This window comes from Camelus dromedarius, chromosome 34 (assembly GCF_036321535.1).
Source record: "Camelus dromedarius isolate mCamDro1 chromosome 34, mCamDro1.pat, whole genome shotgun sequence".
In the NCBI taxonomy this organism is placed as follows: Eukaryota; Metazoa; Chordata; class Mammalia; order Artiodactyla; family Camelidae; genus Camelus; species Camelus dromedarius.
The window spans coordinates 12,469,303-12,487,089 of NC_087469.1; the positions used below are offsets into that span (position 1 = coordinate 12,469,303).

General features: G+C 50.7%; 1 protein-coding gene across 3 annotated transcripts in view; it reads left to right on the plus strand.

Moving 5' to 3' along the window:
• The first annotated feature begins 3,702 nt into the window (after nt 1-3,702).
• Nucleotides 3,703-17,787, plus strand: part of UBASH3B (ubiquitin associated and SH3 domain containing B) — a 129,779-nt gene continuing 115,694 nt past the window's right edge. For all 3 annotated transcript variants that reach the window (XM_010986558.3, XM_010986557.3, XM_031443470.2), the window contains exon 1: nt 3,703-4,197. In XM_010986558.3, coding sequence (XP_010984860.1) covers nt 4,146-4,197 — 52 coding nt within the window. In that variant the 5' untranslated portion in view covers nt 3,703-4,145. The remainder of the gene's footprint in view (nt 4,198-17,787) is intronic.

Here is a 17,787-nt window from a genome sequence, read left to right on the forward strand (position 1 = left end):
ACGCAGAGGCCCAGAAAGGGGTAGAGAACATATTGAAGCCACAGCCAGCCTAGGCAAACTGGTTCCCAGCCTGGAGCCCTCCAGTGCTGCTTCCTTTCTTGATGCCGCATAGTTCAAACTCTCCTGGCCATGAGGAACCCCCATGAAGTCTAGGGGCCAATGGCATCCTCGGTGGTTCGAAAGTGCCTTTGCCAAAGCAGCATCCGACCCCCCTCAGGGCTGGAGACGTCCTGCAGCCTTTGCTGCCTGCTCTTCATGGGATCGCTTGACCCCTTCTCAAGGACAGAGAGAAGCAGAAGGGAAAAGGCATATAGGACACCTTCAGAAATTACAAGTGCAGTTAATGGGGCCACTTTGGGCATCCATGTGGCCATGTTAGGAGGGCCACCACACCAAGAAATTAGCTGGGGCCAGTGGGCCTGGAGCTCACATGAACAAAAAGAGGTTTGTGGTCCAGGGTGGATTCTGACATGACCTGTGGGTGCCGGGGGAATGACAACTTGCTTCCTTTCTGAGGGAGCAGCTTGATGGTGACATGTCTGCGCCCTCCTTGTGCAAGTCCCCACTCCCGTCTGACTCCTCCCCGTCACTGCCAGAGCTCCTGTCCGATGAATAGTCATTCCTCTTCTCTTTGTCACATAACAGTATGGACATTTATAAAGCTTCCCCTAGCTTTTCAAAGTCAATATAATTAAAGCACAATGCATCTTAATTGCCAGCCCCTTGCCTGGTGCAGGACAGGGGGCAGCAGTCTTAAATAAAGTGACAGCTGGCACTGGGCTGATGGTGAACCAGTTGGTCTGGGATTTCTGTAAAAGTGCCCCGCACAAAACAGTTTGCAGCTCAGGTGTCTGGTTTTCCATAGTGCTTTTTCCAGGCCACCTAAAACTAGTTTTGTATCAATCATTCCCTCTCACAGTTTACCTAGAGGAGGAAGAAAGACAATAAATTCAGTTTTTCTAGAGAATCAGAGACCTGGCAATTCTGTGTCAAGGGGTATAGGAGTGAAACCAAGACCCCAAAACTGAGTTTCCTTCCTTACTGAGTTTCTGACAAATATCTCTACCCAAAACTTCCCTTTCTTGTCCCCTCTGACCTCAATCCTGTGCTAACTGAACACTAATTAACTAGAGTCAGATGACTGAAATTGCTGTGGTTGATAACATCACTGATGTACTAAACTTGCTGTTGTATCATTAGCTCTCATCATTAACGAACAGACTCAGGTTGTGTCTCCAGGGCAAGATGAGCTCACAGGCCCCCAAGCCATGGACCACCTGGACAGAGAACTGTAAACCAGAGGCATCCTGACTCCCAAACTAAGATTAAGAAATGTCACAAGATAATGAATCCCAGCTGCTTTGTTCTTCTTAAAACAAAACAAAACAAAACAAAACAAAACAAAACAAAAACCCCTAACTCAAAGATCAAATGGGCTGGATCTGAGGCTCTTCTCCCATTCCCTTGCCTGGGGCCCTGTGATAAATGCTATACTTTTCTTCACCACAATCCAGTGTCAGTAGATCGGCTCTGTGGCACATTGAGCTAGCGCACCTGAGTTGGTTGTGTTCCGCAGTAAGAGAAAGTCAGCAGGAGGAGTCAAAAAGGTGACCATGTTATTTTAATGGTTGACACCTCTTCATTATCACACCAATGGCAGTAAATGGTTGTTTGGAGAAACTAAGGGTTCAAATCCTGCCTCTACCACCTACTGATCATGTGATTTTGGACAAGTTGCTTAATCTCTGTCTGCTTCAACATCTTCATTTGTAAAGCAGGCGACGGTAATAGGGTACCTACTGCATTGCCTTGTCAAGGGATTAATGAATTATATGAGTAAGAAGCTAAGAACAGCACCAGTGGACAAGCCAAGCTCTCAGTAAGTATGAGTTGTTATTTGTGTAGTGTTTATGTTGTACAAACTGCTTGCACAGACATTATCTCTTGATTAAGCTCCAGGTCATTTGACACTCAGCCCAGGCATTTGGAAGAAATTCGGAATCCTGGGTAATGTCCAGTGTCCTTTACTGAACATGTCCCACAGAGTCTAGTCTACCAGGTATGACTTTCCCCAGCCCAGTTCTGTCACTTTGCCCCATACCTGGGGATGCCCTTACAGGGCTTCAGGACACTTCCTCTGCTCTGGCTGAAGTCCCCACCCAGGAAGTGTGAAATTGTCCTCATCCCTTGCACAGCAGGAGGCAGAATTAAGCACCTTGTTGTTGAAGCCCCCTTAGCCCTTATCCCCCCACTTCCAAACACTACTGGATATTCTTTAGAAAACTGATTCTGGGCTAGGAGAATTAAGCTGTGTCATTTCCCCTGGTGAAACTCTTGGAAGCCTTATAAAGCAACATCAAAAAACTGCTCCTTGAGAGCTGGTCATCCTCCCTCCCCGCATGCTCCAGGCAAAGAAAGGAGCTGACGGTTCTGCAGAACCCCCTGTGTGTAAGCCAAGTTACTATGATGCATACAGATAAGGACACAGGGCTGTAGAGGGCAGAAGCAACTTGTTCAAGACACCACAGTGGAAAAAAGCTCTGGTTCCAACTTACCAGCTCTGTGATCTTCCTCAACCAATCTGAGCTGAGTTTTCCCTTCTGTAAACTGGGGTAATAATCATACACACCTCATAGGGTCATAAAAATTCAATGTGTTAATTCATTTATTGTCCTGAGCACAATGGGGACATACAAGAGCCCAATAAATGTCAGGTACTGTTATGACCTGACAAAGAGCTGCTAGGGTTTACTCCATGCCTTTTCCATTACACCAAGCAGGGCTCTTGTTCTTAACTGAGGACTATCTAAGTTTGTCTCAAATGAAAGAGCTTTAACACCCTCAAGCCAAGTTCATGGTGTAGGGCAATGGGAAGTGGGGATGGCTGGGACTTCCACCTTTTGGGAGGTGGGAGTAGTTTTGTCCAACCTGTGATGCAGTTTACTTATTCTCTATCTAGTCTGTCTTTGAATCTTTTTATTGGCAGGGTACTCATTCTCTATTGAAAATCAGCCCCTTCTGTTTTGAAAACGTCTTATAGAGAGAAAGTGTTCTTTATTCCTTCCCCCTCCACCCTGCTTTTACTTCCCACTTCCTTCCTCTTCTCCTCCTTCCTCCTTTTGCCTTCCCCTCCCTCTTCCTCTCCTTTCCTCATTCCCAGACCCGAGAGCCCGAGGTCCCACTCTTTGCCCTGAAGTCACTATCTAGCTCTTGGAGAACACGGTAGACCTTCAGTGTGGCCCCTTGGCCAGCTGATAAGAATTTGGACTCCAACGGCGGTAACAATCATCTGGGTTTTACAGGGTCTTCGGGAAGCAAAACCTTTTATCTGGGCCTTATAGCTCGGCCTTCTGGTTCATTAACGTCGTCCATCTGTTCGCCCAATTTCCATTAAAAACCCCATCTAGAAACATAGGAAACTCAAAATGGGTTGATTTGGTGTCTTGAGGCCCAGCTGACCCTCTATGGAAGCGGTGGAGAAGCCACGGCGCTGGGACGACTCTCCGGAACCAGCGTGCACGGGCAGCCCTCGCGGGTTCCAGCCCTCCGCCCAGAAGTACCCGGACTCGCGCTGCAGCTCGCGCCCCGCCAGGAGCAGCCACCGGCCGCGCTGCCGCTTTAAGAGAGGGGCGGGGCCGGGTACGGGCAAGACAGGGCCAGCCCACAAGGCTTCTTTTCCTTTTTGATCCATTCAAAAATTACTCATTGCAAATTCCCGGACTGCTAGGAGAGGAGGAGGAAGGGGGCGGAGGAGAGAGGGCTGCTGCGCGCGCCGGGCAGGGGGCACCCGGGGGCCCGAGTCGCTGGCGTCTGGTCCGGCAGAAGCCGCTCGCGGGCCGTTCTGGCTCCGGTGGCCTCACCAGGAAGCGTCAGAGTCTCGACACCGGGGGAGCTCCGAGCGCCGCCTCCGCCGCCGCCGCCGCCGCCCGCCCGGCTCTCGGTCCCCAAGCTCTCTCCCCGGCTCCGGACCGGCCCCTCCGCCCTCCGGGACCCTCCGGCTCGGGCGTATTCCCGGGCGATGGCTGGCCACTGAGCCATGGCTCAGTACGGCCACCCCAGCCCGCTAGGCATGGCTGCAAGAGAGGAGCTGTACAGCAAAGTCACCCCGCGGAGGAACCGCCAGCAGCGCCCGGGCACCATCAAGCATGGGTCGGCGCTGGACGTGCTCCTGTCCATGGGCTTCCCCAGAGCCCGCGCGTAAGTGGCCGGGCTCGCAGCCCTCGCGACCCCTCCCGCCCCACGCGCCCGGCCCTCGGCTTCGCTCCGGCTCGCCTCCCCGCGCCTGCCGGGCGGGCGGCGCGCTCCCCGCTGCCCACGACCTGTTGGGGGCGGGCTGGGCGCGCTGGCGGCCCGGGACTCGGCTCCTCCCGGCGCCGGTGCAGGGGAGGGCGCCGCGCCGGAGCGCTGGGCTGGGGGCTGGCTTGGGATGCCTCTGGTGCGGCGTGTCTAAGGGCGTGGGATGCCTACGGGCGAGAACACCGCGTTCGAGTCCCGGGGACCGTGCCCGGCGCCCGTCCTCCCCGGCTGGGGCTCCGCAGGTCTCCCGCGAGCTCCCCGAGGTCTCCAGCGCGGAGCCCGCGGGGAGGCGGGGCCCCACGGAGGAATCGGGCACCCTCTTGATCCGGAAAGCCTGGCTGGCTTGGAATCCTCTGATGGCTGGGAAAGGGCAAGGAACAGCCGGGCCGGGAGGCCGGCGCTCCCACTGCAGCAGCTTCCAGCTCCGGATGTCGCTCTCGGGTTCGGTCTCCCTCCGGAGTAGGAGGAGCGGGAGCGTGGGGGCTGCTGCGTGTTCATTGATGGGGAAGATGGAATGAGAAGGGGAAGCAATTCCCCCAGGGGACCTGGGTTCTCGTCAGTGGTGACGGCAGCGCAGAAATCTGTGGGTGCCTGAGAGTAAGGAGGGGGAGCGGTCCTCCCTCATCCCTCTTCCTGGAGGGTGGGGTAGGGAAGGGCAGAGAGCGCGCAGGTGGCTGCCCCAGCAGCTTGCTGGGAAGAGGCCTGGTCGCCAGCACAAGGCAGCAGCCGCAGCAGGAGTCTTCGGAAACTGGCCACCCAAGACCGTGGGGCTGGAACCCTGCCTGGGAGGAAGCCTAGCCGGGTGGCCAGGCCCTTCTCCCTTGGTTCATTCCTCGCATGCAGATTTCTTAGGTGGGGGCACGAGGCCCGGGAGCCTGTGGGGCGCTGTTTCTTTGAATGACATCACCTAAACAGGGAGTTAGGCAAACTTTATCAGAAAGGGCCAACTTGATCAAAGTTTATTTTCCTCCCCCCCTCCTTTTTTTCGGGAGATAACTCTAGGTTTCCCTTACCTGCCCTCTGGGCAAATCTTTTTCTTTACTCACATGGCTGTAACCTCTTAATCAAAGCTGACCCCTGATCTTATCTTTCCACTCAGCCTGCTGGGAAGATTGGAGTGGCCTTGGAAGGCCATAAAATGGGCTGACAGTCCTGCCTTCCACTAACTTCCAAGCACTGGGGCTCCAGTTCCTGATGTCAGAGTTACAGGGAGAAGATGCAGTGGGCTCTATAGGGGTTGTCAGGTGTGGAAGCTGTCATGTGATGGATATGCATAGGTCTCCCTAAGAAGGGGAGGTCAGGAAGTTTGCGGAGCAAGGCTGCAGAAGCAGCATGGTGCCAGGCACCTGCCCTTTCTGAAGTGAGGCCAGCGTTCAGAACCCAAATTGCTTAATTAAGGGAAGAAATACTTAACTGACTCCTTCAGACTGTCATGTTAGCTCTTCAGAGTCGCTTTAACAGGACATCTTTCCTGCGCTGGGTCCAGGAGACCTCATCCATATCCTGATAGATTAGGATGATGATCTAATTTTGGCTTGTTCAATCCCTGAGATGTCATAGTAGCTAGCATTTATTGAGTACTTATTATGTACGATTCTAAACACTGTACTTTTATTATCCATTTGATCCTCCCAGCAACCCAATGAGAAGTTAATTATATGCCCTTTTGATGAATTAGGAGACAGAGGTTTAGAGATCATTTGCTCAGGGTCACAACAGTGAGCAATGAATCTGGGGGTCAAACCCAGGCAGTGTCTGCATAGCTCAGACCTCACATCCAGGACTAGGTCGTAATGAGTTAATGTGGGTAAGACACTGAGAGTAATGCCAGGCACAGAGTGGGTGATCTTTAAGTGTTAGCTACCATGTTAGTTTCTGTGGCGGTTGTAACAAATTACCACAATCTGGGTGGTTTAAAACAACTGAAATTTCTTCTCTCACAGTTCTGAAGGGCTGAAATCAAGGTGTGGGCAGGGCTGTGCCCCCCACCAGAGGTTCTAAGGGAGAGTCTAGTCCTTGCCCCTTCTGGCTCCTTGTGGCTGCCGGCATCCTCTGGCTTGTGGCTGCATCCCTCCAGTCTCTGCCTCCATGGTCACACTGCCTTCTCTTCTTTCTGTGTCAAATCTCCCTCTGCCTTTTTCTTATAAAGATGCTGTGATTGCATTCAGGGCCTCCCCAGATAATTCAGGATAATTTTCCTATCTTGAGATCCTTGACTTAATCACATTGCAAAACCCCTTTTTTAGCCATACGGTAATGGTCACAGGTTCTAGGAATTGGGACGTGAATAGTTCGGGAGGAGCTGCTATGCAGCCGATCACAGCTACAATGATTACTAGCACTGCCTCTCTTTACTGAAAAGCAGACAGAGTGGGTCATGATGAAACAGCTTGGGGAGGGAGGTGGGTCTGCTGTTCCGTCTCTCAAATTCTCTACCTCGGAAGGTTGGAGCCCTTGGTCTATTCCACTCCCTATCCAGGCTGACATCTCTTTCACTTCGGCCCAGAAAGGCTGATGTAGTCAGCCTTCCTCTTAATAACTTAATCGGGTCAGTAAGAAGAGGGACCTCTCCCCGGGGCCAGCTGAGATTCCAGAGAGAGGACTTATAACTTCATTTTGATGGGCTGAGAAGAAAGAGGGCCAGGGCATTGGGCATCACTTCTGAGAAGGGTCTTCCTTAGGCCTTAAACCTGGAGGAGGGAGTGTGATGAATGGGAAAGCGAGAGAGAGCGGTGATGGTTTCCTGGAGGACCAGGAGGACCAGGCTGTGATGCTTCAAGAAAGGATGATCCCAAGATCTGGAGCTTGGCCCTTTGGAGAGAACGGTGGTAGCCAGGCCGACAGCTCTTGTTTCCCCTCTTGGAGTAACTGCGCCTGGTGTTGTACAGAAACAAGAAGGGCCCTTCACCGGGCTCTGGGTGGGCCAGCGGGCTCTAGTCTTGGATAAGTCATCCAAGGCCTCAGGGCCCGCTGGCTCCCTCTGAGGGCACCGGGATTAATTAGTGAACGCTTGTTAAGTGCTTGACAGCAGCGGGAGAGGAGTGCTGAGCAGGCAGGGTGACCTCCGGGCATGTTCCTTTAGCTCATTTCTCCCCTGGAGCTGTGCTCGGGTTTTTCCATCCCCCTCTGTGACCTTCAGTCCAATTTAGATGCTACAATAGAAGAACCCACCATGTGGAGAAGGACTGAGAAGTGGCTGTCTTTATGGTGTATCTGTGTGTGTGTGTGTGTTTGTGTGTGCGTGCGCATGTGTATAAGGAAGCACAAGGCCGGGAGGTGTTAGGGAGACCTCAGGAAGGAAGCTGTCAAGGGGCCAAAATGGCCTATCCCTTCTTCTTTTTCTGTGCCCTTAGCTCTTCCCTGTTTCAAAAGTTCTAAAAATAAAGGCGTTGTCAAGACTGGAGCGAGATTGGTCTAAAGGAAAAGGAAGAGCGTGTGTTGTCCGGGGGAAGGCCTGGCTGGGGCCGGGGGGGGGGGGGGCCGAACACGTCACCCAAGGAGACAGGACCAACTCTGAGAGTGTTGCTTTGCATCCCTTCTGGACTTCTTACTGCCCCCTTCCTAGCCTCTGTGGTTTGGGGGACAGTGAGGCTCCTCTGCAGCTGGAGGCCAGCTTCAGGAGCAGTCACCGAGTGCCTGAATTTGAGGAGGCCCTGCTGATACTATGCTGGTCTTCTGTATCCTTTGGGCCTGCTTGTGGCTGCTACTTTGTCTATACCAAACGGCTCTCGAATGTTTCCTAATGATTGAGAAATAGAATCTTACCAAAGGATGGACAGGGGTGTGATGCATTGAATTCGACCGACACTTGAAGCTGACACTTGAAACTGACACTCAGGTCTTCCGTTGAACGCCTTTCCTGCCACATCCCGATCAGCTTTGGTGCCGGACCTCTACGCGTCCTGTGTGACTCATGAGGCTTTGTGAAGACAGAAATGAGCTCTTGGGTAGGGAGGGACTTAGTTAGAAATATAATCTGGACACAAGGTAGAGATGATTATGGTATTATTGTGTTGGATGGAAAGAAAAGACAGGAGGGAAGGTGGTGGTTGAGGTCTCCAGCACGATATACATGTGCTATTATGTTGTTATTGCTGTTGATTTTCCAAAATTGTTCAACAGTTATTGCTGTTGAATATTTGAACAATGCCAAGTTAAAGAGCAGGACGTGGCAGGAGAAAAGAGCTGAATAAAGCGCCTTTGACTTTGCTTTGGATAGTCAGCTGCGTTAGCTCTGCCTCACTGCCTAAAGATTATAGCAGCTACAAACTGGCTCTACACGGAATTGAGAGGCATCCTGCAGGGCCCATGAATTTAAGTATCCAGTTTCTCTGGCCTTCTCTGGCTTACCTGGAGGTTGACATTGGGTCCCCTGAAAGTACCTGGTTAATTCAGCATCTCTAAATCGTGGCTGATTATGGGGGGGGGGGGGGCATGGCTGCTTTCCCAGGGGCCTTGGATAGAAAGAGGAGACCAACCAGGGCGAACTTGAAGTGATGGCATCTTATAGATGGACGGGGCAAGGACGTCTCCAACCCACCCATCATAACCAAGTGTCCACACAGCACTTCCTTACATTTGTGTGTTATTTTACAAGTGAAAAATTGCTCTCACATGCACTAAATATCCCTCTTGATCGACACAGCCCTCCTATAAGGTAAACTCATGATAAAAGCATCATCTTAAAGATGAAGAGACTTAAGGCTGGGAGGAGCTCAGGGACTTGCCCTGAGTGAGGCCATGTCTCCATGACCGTCTTGGACTAGAACCGCAAGTCCAGTGAACTTTCCAGGCTACCCAAAGGACCTGGCTCAAAAGAAAGACCTTGGCATACATTCTTTTTTAAACTTTACTGAGGCATAATTTATGTACAATAAGCTAAACCTATTTAACGGTTGATCAGTTTCAACAAATGAACATACTCGTGGAGTCACCACTGCAAGACGGCACGTGTCCATCACACCCGTAAGTCTCCTTGTGCCCCTTTGCAGTCAGTTCCCTCGCCAGCCCTGCCCTGGCAACCACCAATCTGCTTTCTGTCTCTCTGGATCAGCTTGCATATTCCGGACTTGGATGTAAGTGGAATCAGCACAGTGCACACTCGGGCGCCTGCCTGGCCTCTTTCCTAATATTCTTGAGGCTCATCCGCAATTTTGCATGTAACAGTAGTGTCTCTTCTTTCGTTGCTGAGTGATCTCGATGTATTTGGATGTGCTAGTGATGTAATTACAACCCCTTGCACACAGTGTCTGTGAACATTCCCTGTTAGGCCCTAGTACTACCTGAGATTTCTAGGCCACTTTAGATATTATAAAGCAGATTCATATCCATAATCACTATTGAGTTTCAGACATTGGTATTTTCATGAGAAAATTGGGGTTCAGAAGATTAAGGTCCCCAGAGAGTAAAGAGCATCTCGCCTCACGACTCTCTGTGGTTTTTGTCACTACCCCGCCCTCAGTCGCCTCAAACTCTAGCTGCTTCTCACTGGGAGAACAAGAATGTTCAGTGCCAAAGGCTTTGCTTTTCAGAGAGACAGCGAGCCTAGGGACTCCTCTGTCTCCCGCCAGCCCTGCTCCTGCTGATGACAGTGGGGGGCGGAGCTCAGGGCCAGCTCCATCCCAGCGGGTTCTGGTGGGGATGTGTGTGAGGGGGTGTCCCTCTGCTTGGGAAGCCTGGGACTGAAGTGACCCAGTCATCCTCTGCCTGACACACAGACGTCCAACTCGTGGCAGCTGAGGGGACAGCCTGGTTTGGATCCCAGCTCTGCCTCTTCCTAGCTGGTGACCTTGGGCAAGCAGCTGAATGCCCTCAGCCTCAGTTCTCCTGTCTATGCTGTGTTGACAGTATTGACTGGAAAAAAATAATGCATAACCTGAAAGTTGAGAATGATGTCTTATTTGGGGGACTTGCTGAGGATTCAAGCCTGGGAGGCAGCTTGGAAGAGGTGAGGGAGGAGCCAGGATGTATAGGAGTTTTTATAGCAAAAACCAGGTAGTCAGGATATCAAAAGACTACTGTTAATTAAAGAAAACCAGACATCTCAAGTTAATGAATTTGGTACTTTTCTGGATATGGGAAGATGCTGGAGTCTGGACTCATTGAAATCATTCCTTTGATGTGCACCTCAACTCTCTAGGGCCCCCCTGCCTTCTTCCACCCCCTCAGGGTGCACAGTTGGGGGTGTGGGCAGCTGCAGTGGCTGCTGGCTTGATGGCCACAACATCCTTTGTTTACTGATATGACATGCGACCTTCTTGACATTCTTCATAAGTCCAAGGACCAAGGACCATTGCAAGGGTTAATGGTGGGGTTCCACCCGACCAATTGGAGGTGGTCGTGCCTGTACCCCTTCAGTGAGGAGGGAGGCTGCTACTCCAGTGGTGATTTCATTCTGCACAACTCCCTTTGTGGCTGGGTTCCTGATTACTCCTGGCTTTGACATCTCTCAGCTCCTCACTGAGCTGTGATCGTGAAGCAGTGAGCATGGTGTAGAGGTGGATGGCCGCCTTCCTCAGGACTTCAATCCTGATCCCCTGCGCCTGTTTCTGCAAGGTGCCCCCGGGGTGCCCTCAGCCAGAGCAGAGCCAGTGCCTCACCCCACGCCCACATGCTGACTTTAATAAGTGGCCAGGGTAGGGATTTGAAGGACTGCCATATTGGTGTCTTCTGATTTATCTCAAATGGGATCAGACTCCAGCCCTAGAGAGGGAAAAAAAACCAAAAACACCTCACTGAACAATGGCTTCTGCACTGTGGTGGGCACAGTCCCATGCAGGGCAGAGTAGTTGTTGGGAAAATGAGATGCCTGTAGCCCCCTTAGGACTGAAAGCCCTTCCTTCTTCATTAGAAGTTTCTCCAGGGGCCACTGGGTGTTTTCCCAGAGGCCTATGGGAGCATCTCTGGTTTTTCTCTTCCCGAGAGGGTGGAGGGACAGATGTAGCAGCATCCTGAGCCTCTGGACTTTCTGTCGGGGGTTCAGGCTATGATGGGTGATGTCCTCCATTGGTCCATCTCGCCAAAATCCCATTTCCCTGGTGGCTTTGCTGTCACGTCCTTTGCCACTTGCTACTTAAGAGGATGAGGCTTATGGTGAAGTGCCTTGGATGAACAACCAGAAATTGTCTGAGCTCCTACTGTATGCACAGCTTCTTATTAAATTCTGTGCAAGTCTCAGGAGGAAAAGATGAAGGCCAAGTTCCACCACCTGGCACTCACTCTAGCTGGCTGCAGATCATCCACAGTGACTCTGAGGAGCAGGTGTGCCTTTCTTGGCCTGGGTGAATAATTGTCTACCTAGTCTAAAGGCTCACACCCCGCAGGTAGCCCAGAGGTGGCACACAATGGAAGCAAACTGCGTGCACCTTTCTTCCAGAGCCTGGCTTGGGGCTCTCACCTTTCTCTTACTTGTGGGCTGTTTGGACTCACACACATCTTTTTCCTTCCCTAGGCCTCAGTGTCCCCACCTGTAAAAGGGGTTGAAGTCAATCACCTCTTGGGTCCCTTGCAGTTCTGGTGACCCGGGAGTGACACGGACAGCACAATGTGCTCAGCACATTGCTCAGCACAGTGTGTTTTCACTGCTTTGTGTGTGTGTGCTCTCTTGTTCCAGAGTGTTTGGCCTCTCTGTTTTTGTTTTGTTTCGTTTTCCCCAGTGCTATATAGTCAAATTCCCTTTAAAGAAAAGTCTTCAGGACTATTGATACTCTAAAAAGTAAATAGATGGAAACAAAGAAAGATAGAAGGCAATTGCGATGGTGGGGAGCTGTCAAACTAGTATGTATTAGTATGATTTTCAAATTGGTACATAATGTACTCTCTTGCAAAATGCTGGTTAATTGAGAGAGGGGGAGACTGCCTTGAGCCTAAGCCCCTGGGGGAAGTAAATTGCTCCTTGGCACCTTTGTAATTAAATGGACATCTCCCCTTCTGGGGAGTCACCAGCTGTTTGTGTAACAATTCCCATTGTGTTGCATTGCCCCAGTGGAAGAATAAACATTCTCGTACATAAAGCAGCATTGGCAATGAACTCCACCAGGACCAGCTATTGCCACGCACGGTGGGAAGCTGAGAGAAACAGCACGGTGGCAGCTCACAGCAGTCCGGAGAACGCCGAGGGGGAGCTGACGGCGCAGATGGCCAGAGGCAGCCCAGTGTCTCAGATTTCTTTTCAGGTTTTGCTGGATAAACCTCCTCCGTGAATCAGGTAGCAGGATTGTTTAGAATCCTACTTCCGTGATGACGGCGCCCCATTCAGAAACATTGGCTGTGCGCGTTTGCTCTCTAAATGTTTATTCGCTTATGTTGGGCGGGAAGCATGGAGCAAGAAGGAAAGAAACCTGCCTCCTAAGGCTGCCTTTGTGTACAGTCTCTTTAAACACAGACAAACACATGCAGAACCACACAGGGTGGCTGCAGTTCTCAACCCGAGGCATCTGCTGTCTCATTTCTTAATCAGTCTGTCCTTGGATCGCCTGTGTATCCATCTTTTCTCCTCTTTGCCTAATCAGATCTGACCTGTCCTGGAGAACTTGTTCAACCACCATCCAGTTGACCCCTCTTCCCTTTGCTTTCCTTCCCCCCATCCCCTCCCCTTCCTCTCTCTTACCCTCTCTCTTCCATCTCTTCTCCCTCCCTCCCACCTTACTAAGCTTCACCGGGTAAAGCAGGCAAGGTCAAGGCTCTTCCCTCCATCACCTACAAAGATGCAAAGTGCTTTGTCCACTGTCTTCAGCCACTTCTGTACACAGTGATCTTTCTCTCTGGGGCCTCTTAGGACCTATCTTCACAACTGAAATCTTTTTTTTTTTTAATTGAAATATAGTCAGTTTACAATGTTGTGTCAATTTCTGGTGTACAGCATAATGTTTCAGTCATACGTATACATACATATATTTCTTTTCATATTCTTTTTCATTATAAATTACTACCAGATAGTGAATATAGTTCTCTGTGCCATACAGAAGAAACTGTATATCTAGTTTATATACAGTAGTTGGTATCTGCAAATCTCTAACTCCCATGGTGTGACCCTTCATTCATTTCTTTATTCAACGAATCTTTCCCCATCCTTACCATGTGCCAGCCAGTGCATTCAGTGCTGTGGCTAAAGCACTGAGAAACCTTCTCAGTTCCTCCTCTTGTGGGTCTTGGGAAGCTGAGATCTGAGCCCACCCTGTGCTAGGCTCATTTTCTGTCATTTCCTCTCTCCAGGAAGCCCCAGCCACCACCAACCCTCCATCAAGAATAGCTCTTCAAAGGATGCTGGGGACCTGCGCTCTGTTTATTAGACAGCAAGATTCATGAGGTGGCTGGTGGTCAGGGCTGGGGCATCTCCTGTGTCCCCAAGGGAAGGGTTTCTCCAGGCTTCTAAGTCATTGCATGTCATTCTGTCTGCGCTCTCCAACAACCTGGAGACGAGTGGCGGGGGCGGGGTGTGTGTGGCGTATGAATGGACGATGGGTGATTTGGAAGGAAATGATCAAGGAAAGAAGACAGAGGAGAAACAAGCAGAAGGCCTTGAATGGTGGTGGTGAGGGTACCTGAATCGAGGTTGGAGAAGGTACATTTACCCCAAAGAGAGGGATGTTGCACTTTACATGGTTGTTTGTACGTTGGTGGGAATTGAATTTCTAAGAATTGGTCGACACAGAAATTGTAAACACAGAATATATAGTTTTAAATTGAGGTGATTTGGTGAGTAATAGTTCTTCAAGAGTTGCCAAAGGATGTGAAGGTGAACTCTGACCTCACCACAATACTTTGTAAAAGCTGCAGATAACAGAAAGTGTAGCTCCACACAGGTGCTCGAGAAATGTTAGTTATTATTCACAACCTAGACACTTCCTGATATTTAGCTGCAAAACAGCATCACTTGCCCCAACTTGAGGGTCATGTATGACAGAAGATAGATTTTGCAACCTGAGCATTGCTGCTTGGAAAAAACCCGCAGAGGGAGCGTCTCAGTGCCCCATCCTACTCCCGCTGTTTACCCAATGTCACACGAGGTGACTTTGTCAAGCCCAATGGCTGGTCTGTGACAGAAGCTGGTCTGAGGCCTCCCGCCTCCCAGGCTGGCCTTTTCCCACATCAGGCTCCTTCCCTGAGTCCAGGCTCTGCCTCCAAGAAAGAGATTTCTAAAGAGCTTTTGGCTCTGTTTTCTGGAGGAAGGGGCTGGTCTGCGGTCTGGATTAGCCTTTTCATGTATTTTCTTTGTAGTTTTCTTTCCCTTTTGCTCCCCTCCTTATGCCTGCCGTTTGCATCTCAACTGGTAGAAGACGGTGCTGATCTGTCACCTGGCCGGTTGGAGTGGTTTCCTCTGAGAGGCGGCGTGGGGGGGGTGGGGAGAGGAAGTGTCACCAGGGGCACCAGGGTGGGTGTTGGAGGGGAACTGAAGTTGTCCCCATCACTCACCCGTGAGGGGTGTTCTTCTCTGGGGGAAAGAAAACTGGCTTTAGAGGCTAAAGACCTGGTGCAAATTTTGGATCTGTCCCTTTCTGAGGATGTGGTTTTGAACACATTATTTTTATAGGTTGGAGGAATCAAAATGAGGCAATGTATATAAGTGTAATAAAAACCACAAAAAGTCATGCGTGTGTAAAGCGATCTACTACTAACTTGTTACCCGTGTTGGAGTCCTGGTCCTTTGAGGCTTTTCCAGAAAGTCTGTGAGCTGGTGGTTTTGTGCGGTGCTTGGCGGGCTGCTCTCACCTTCCCTAAGCGAGCTCCGCTGTTCCGGAGGAGCCAGTTCTGTCACAGTGGGGAACACGGGGAGCCCTTTGAGAGGCCAGTTCCATCAAAGCGAACACTTCCTCCTGGAAGCTTACGTTTTCACTCCACCTTTTTGGGGGGAAGTAGGGACATGAGTCACAGTGAGCTAGAAAGTGGCTTTTGTGAAAACAAGAGGTTTTGTGAAATACAGCACATGTGACCAAAGGCCTGTGTAGCAGCTTCCCTGCACTGCTCTAACAAACTCAGGGGCTTAAAACAACACAGATGTGTTCTCTTAAAGTCTGGAGATCAGAAGCCCAAAACGGGAGGTAGTGGGCTGAAGTCACAATGTCCATCGAGGTGGGTTCTTTCTGGAGGCTCTAGGAGAGAATCTGCTTCTTGGATGTCTCCAGCTTCTAGAGTCCACCTGCTTTCACTGGCTGGTGGTCCCTTCCTCCCTCTTCAAAACGCATCTGTCCAACCTCTGCTTCCTCCGTCACATCTTCCCGTCTGCTCCTCCTCCCTCACTCTTTCCATCACAAAGACCCTTATGATTGCATCTCGCCAGCTCAAGGTCCTTGGCTTAGTCACATCTGTAAAGTCCTTTTTGTCATGTAGGGTAACATACTCATAGGTTCTGGGGATTAGAACCTGCGCATCTTTGGGGGGCATTTTCTGCCAACCACAGCCTGTACATTTGTAAGCACTTTGTCCTGCGTGTCTCCTCAGCTCCTGAGATTTCTCACAGAATAGAGGTCTACCGGGCTCTCCTCGTCTGTGTTTCCTATTGTTCACGCCTCATTTGTTGTCTCATCATCCTCACCATTCCCAACCCAAGCGCCGAACAGTCATAGCTCACCTCTGCTGAGTGCCTACTGTGTGCAGACAACATTTTAAACACTTTACATGTGGATGATTTTATTCCTCATAATAGCCACATGCGAGAGGAACTATCGTTATCCCCCATTTTACAGATGAGAAAACTGAGGCAGAGTTTTTTTTAAGTTGCCCAAGATCACACAACTAGCAGGTGGTAGCAATAGAATGAAAACTCCAGGCAGTCTGGCTCCAGTGTGTGAGCTCTCAACAGTACCTACTGACGTGTAGCTGATGCTTAGTGAAGTTCAATGAACACCAGAAGGAAGGAAACTTGAGGACCAAAGAAACAGTGTGGTATCTCTAGATTACACAGAACCGGGGTCAAGAGGGCAACCTGCCTTGTCCGTTGCTTTGGTCTGTAACTGGTCAGTTACCCAATGGAACTGCAATGTGATTGGCTGTCTAGAGAGGTGATCTGGAGTTGCAGTGATGATATCACTCTGTTTATCAGCGTGAGTGAGTGTGTGTGTGTGTGTGTGTGTTTGTGTGTGTGTGTATGTGTACTACCCATCTCAGCTCCAAACTAAGAGAAGACAGGCACAGGATTGCACTCAGGGGTTAGTAGAACACAAGTGCTTGCTGACCACCTCTCCCAGCCTCCACTGGCTGCTGTAAATTGAGCCTTCACAGTAGAAGCAGGAATTGTGCTCCCATTCCCTTGGCCTCAATGAGGGTGCCTCGGACAGTGTTCAGAGTGGTTTGCCTGGTATTTGAGTTTGCAGTTAAAGCAACGTGCGTTCAAATTCCTATTGCACTTGAAGGCAAGTTACTAAACCTTTCTAAGCCTCAGTTTTCTCATCTGTTAGATGGGGATAATGATATCTGCCTCAAGGGACTGTTATAAAGATTAAATGAGATGATACCTCTAAAATAGTCGGTGCAGGGCCCGACTCCTAAGTGTTGGTCTGTAGTTAAGATCACCAGCTCTGGAGGCACAGGGTTGTGTGTGTGGCACACGGGGACTCCAGGTGTACATTAGTAAGCCATTATGAATCTTTGGTGAGTTTCCAAGTTTGCTCTCTAACACCTTTACGACCTGGGCAGAGGGATGCTTTGAGTAGCACTCAGTGGACTGGACACGTGTTCTGGGGAGGGGCAGGGAGATGAGGGCAGCTGGCGGAGGAATGTGAAGTGGCTTTTTTCCTCCGGGCGGGCGCAAGCCTGACCACACCACTCCTGCCTTCTGCCCGGCCTCCCAAATCCACAGAGCTGCTCTTCTTTTGAGAAGAATCCCTGACCTGTCAGAAGCAGGATGAGGATGGCCAGGGTCCCTGGGAACATTCGCTTGTAGGTGGGCCTTGAAAATCAACTGATCCATCAAGATGAGCCTGGCAGAAACCTCAGACCTCATGCAGACCTGCAGCAACTCGGTGTGGCAGGATTGAGGAGAGCGTTTGAAGTTTTTATCTCCCTCCTGATGCAAGATCACAGGCTCACAAGTGTGTGGTTGAACAGACAGCCGCACCCCGTACTGTCTGGCTGCTTCAGGTGCCAGAGATCTCTGGATGTCACTTTATCCATCCAGCCTTGGCAGAGAGGCGGCAAGTGTGGTCCTGTGTGAGGGCCGTGGTCACCCACCCTGCGGACCAGCCGAGTGGAGACATGGGGCGGCGGGGGACGAGTGGCCGGATACCAGCAGAACCGCTTCTGCAGGATAGCCTGTGTGTGCGTGATCGTGATGGCTTTCGGTTGGAATGACTCTCGGAGGACCTTGAGTAAACAAAGAAGGTTGCTGTTTGCAAGGCAGCAGGTTCAGAAAGATGTGGAGGACCAGGGGAGAAATCTCAGTCAAATTTCTCATTTATTTCTCCTTTCCCTCTTCTGCAGTCTGGGCCACTTGCCACTGCTTTCCTGGGAAACAGGTAGTGTGGAGCTAAATATGCTTAGTCTGAAGAAGACCTG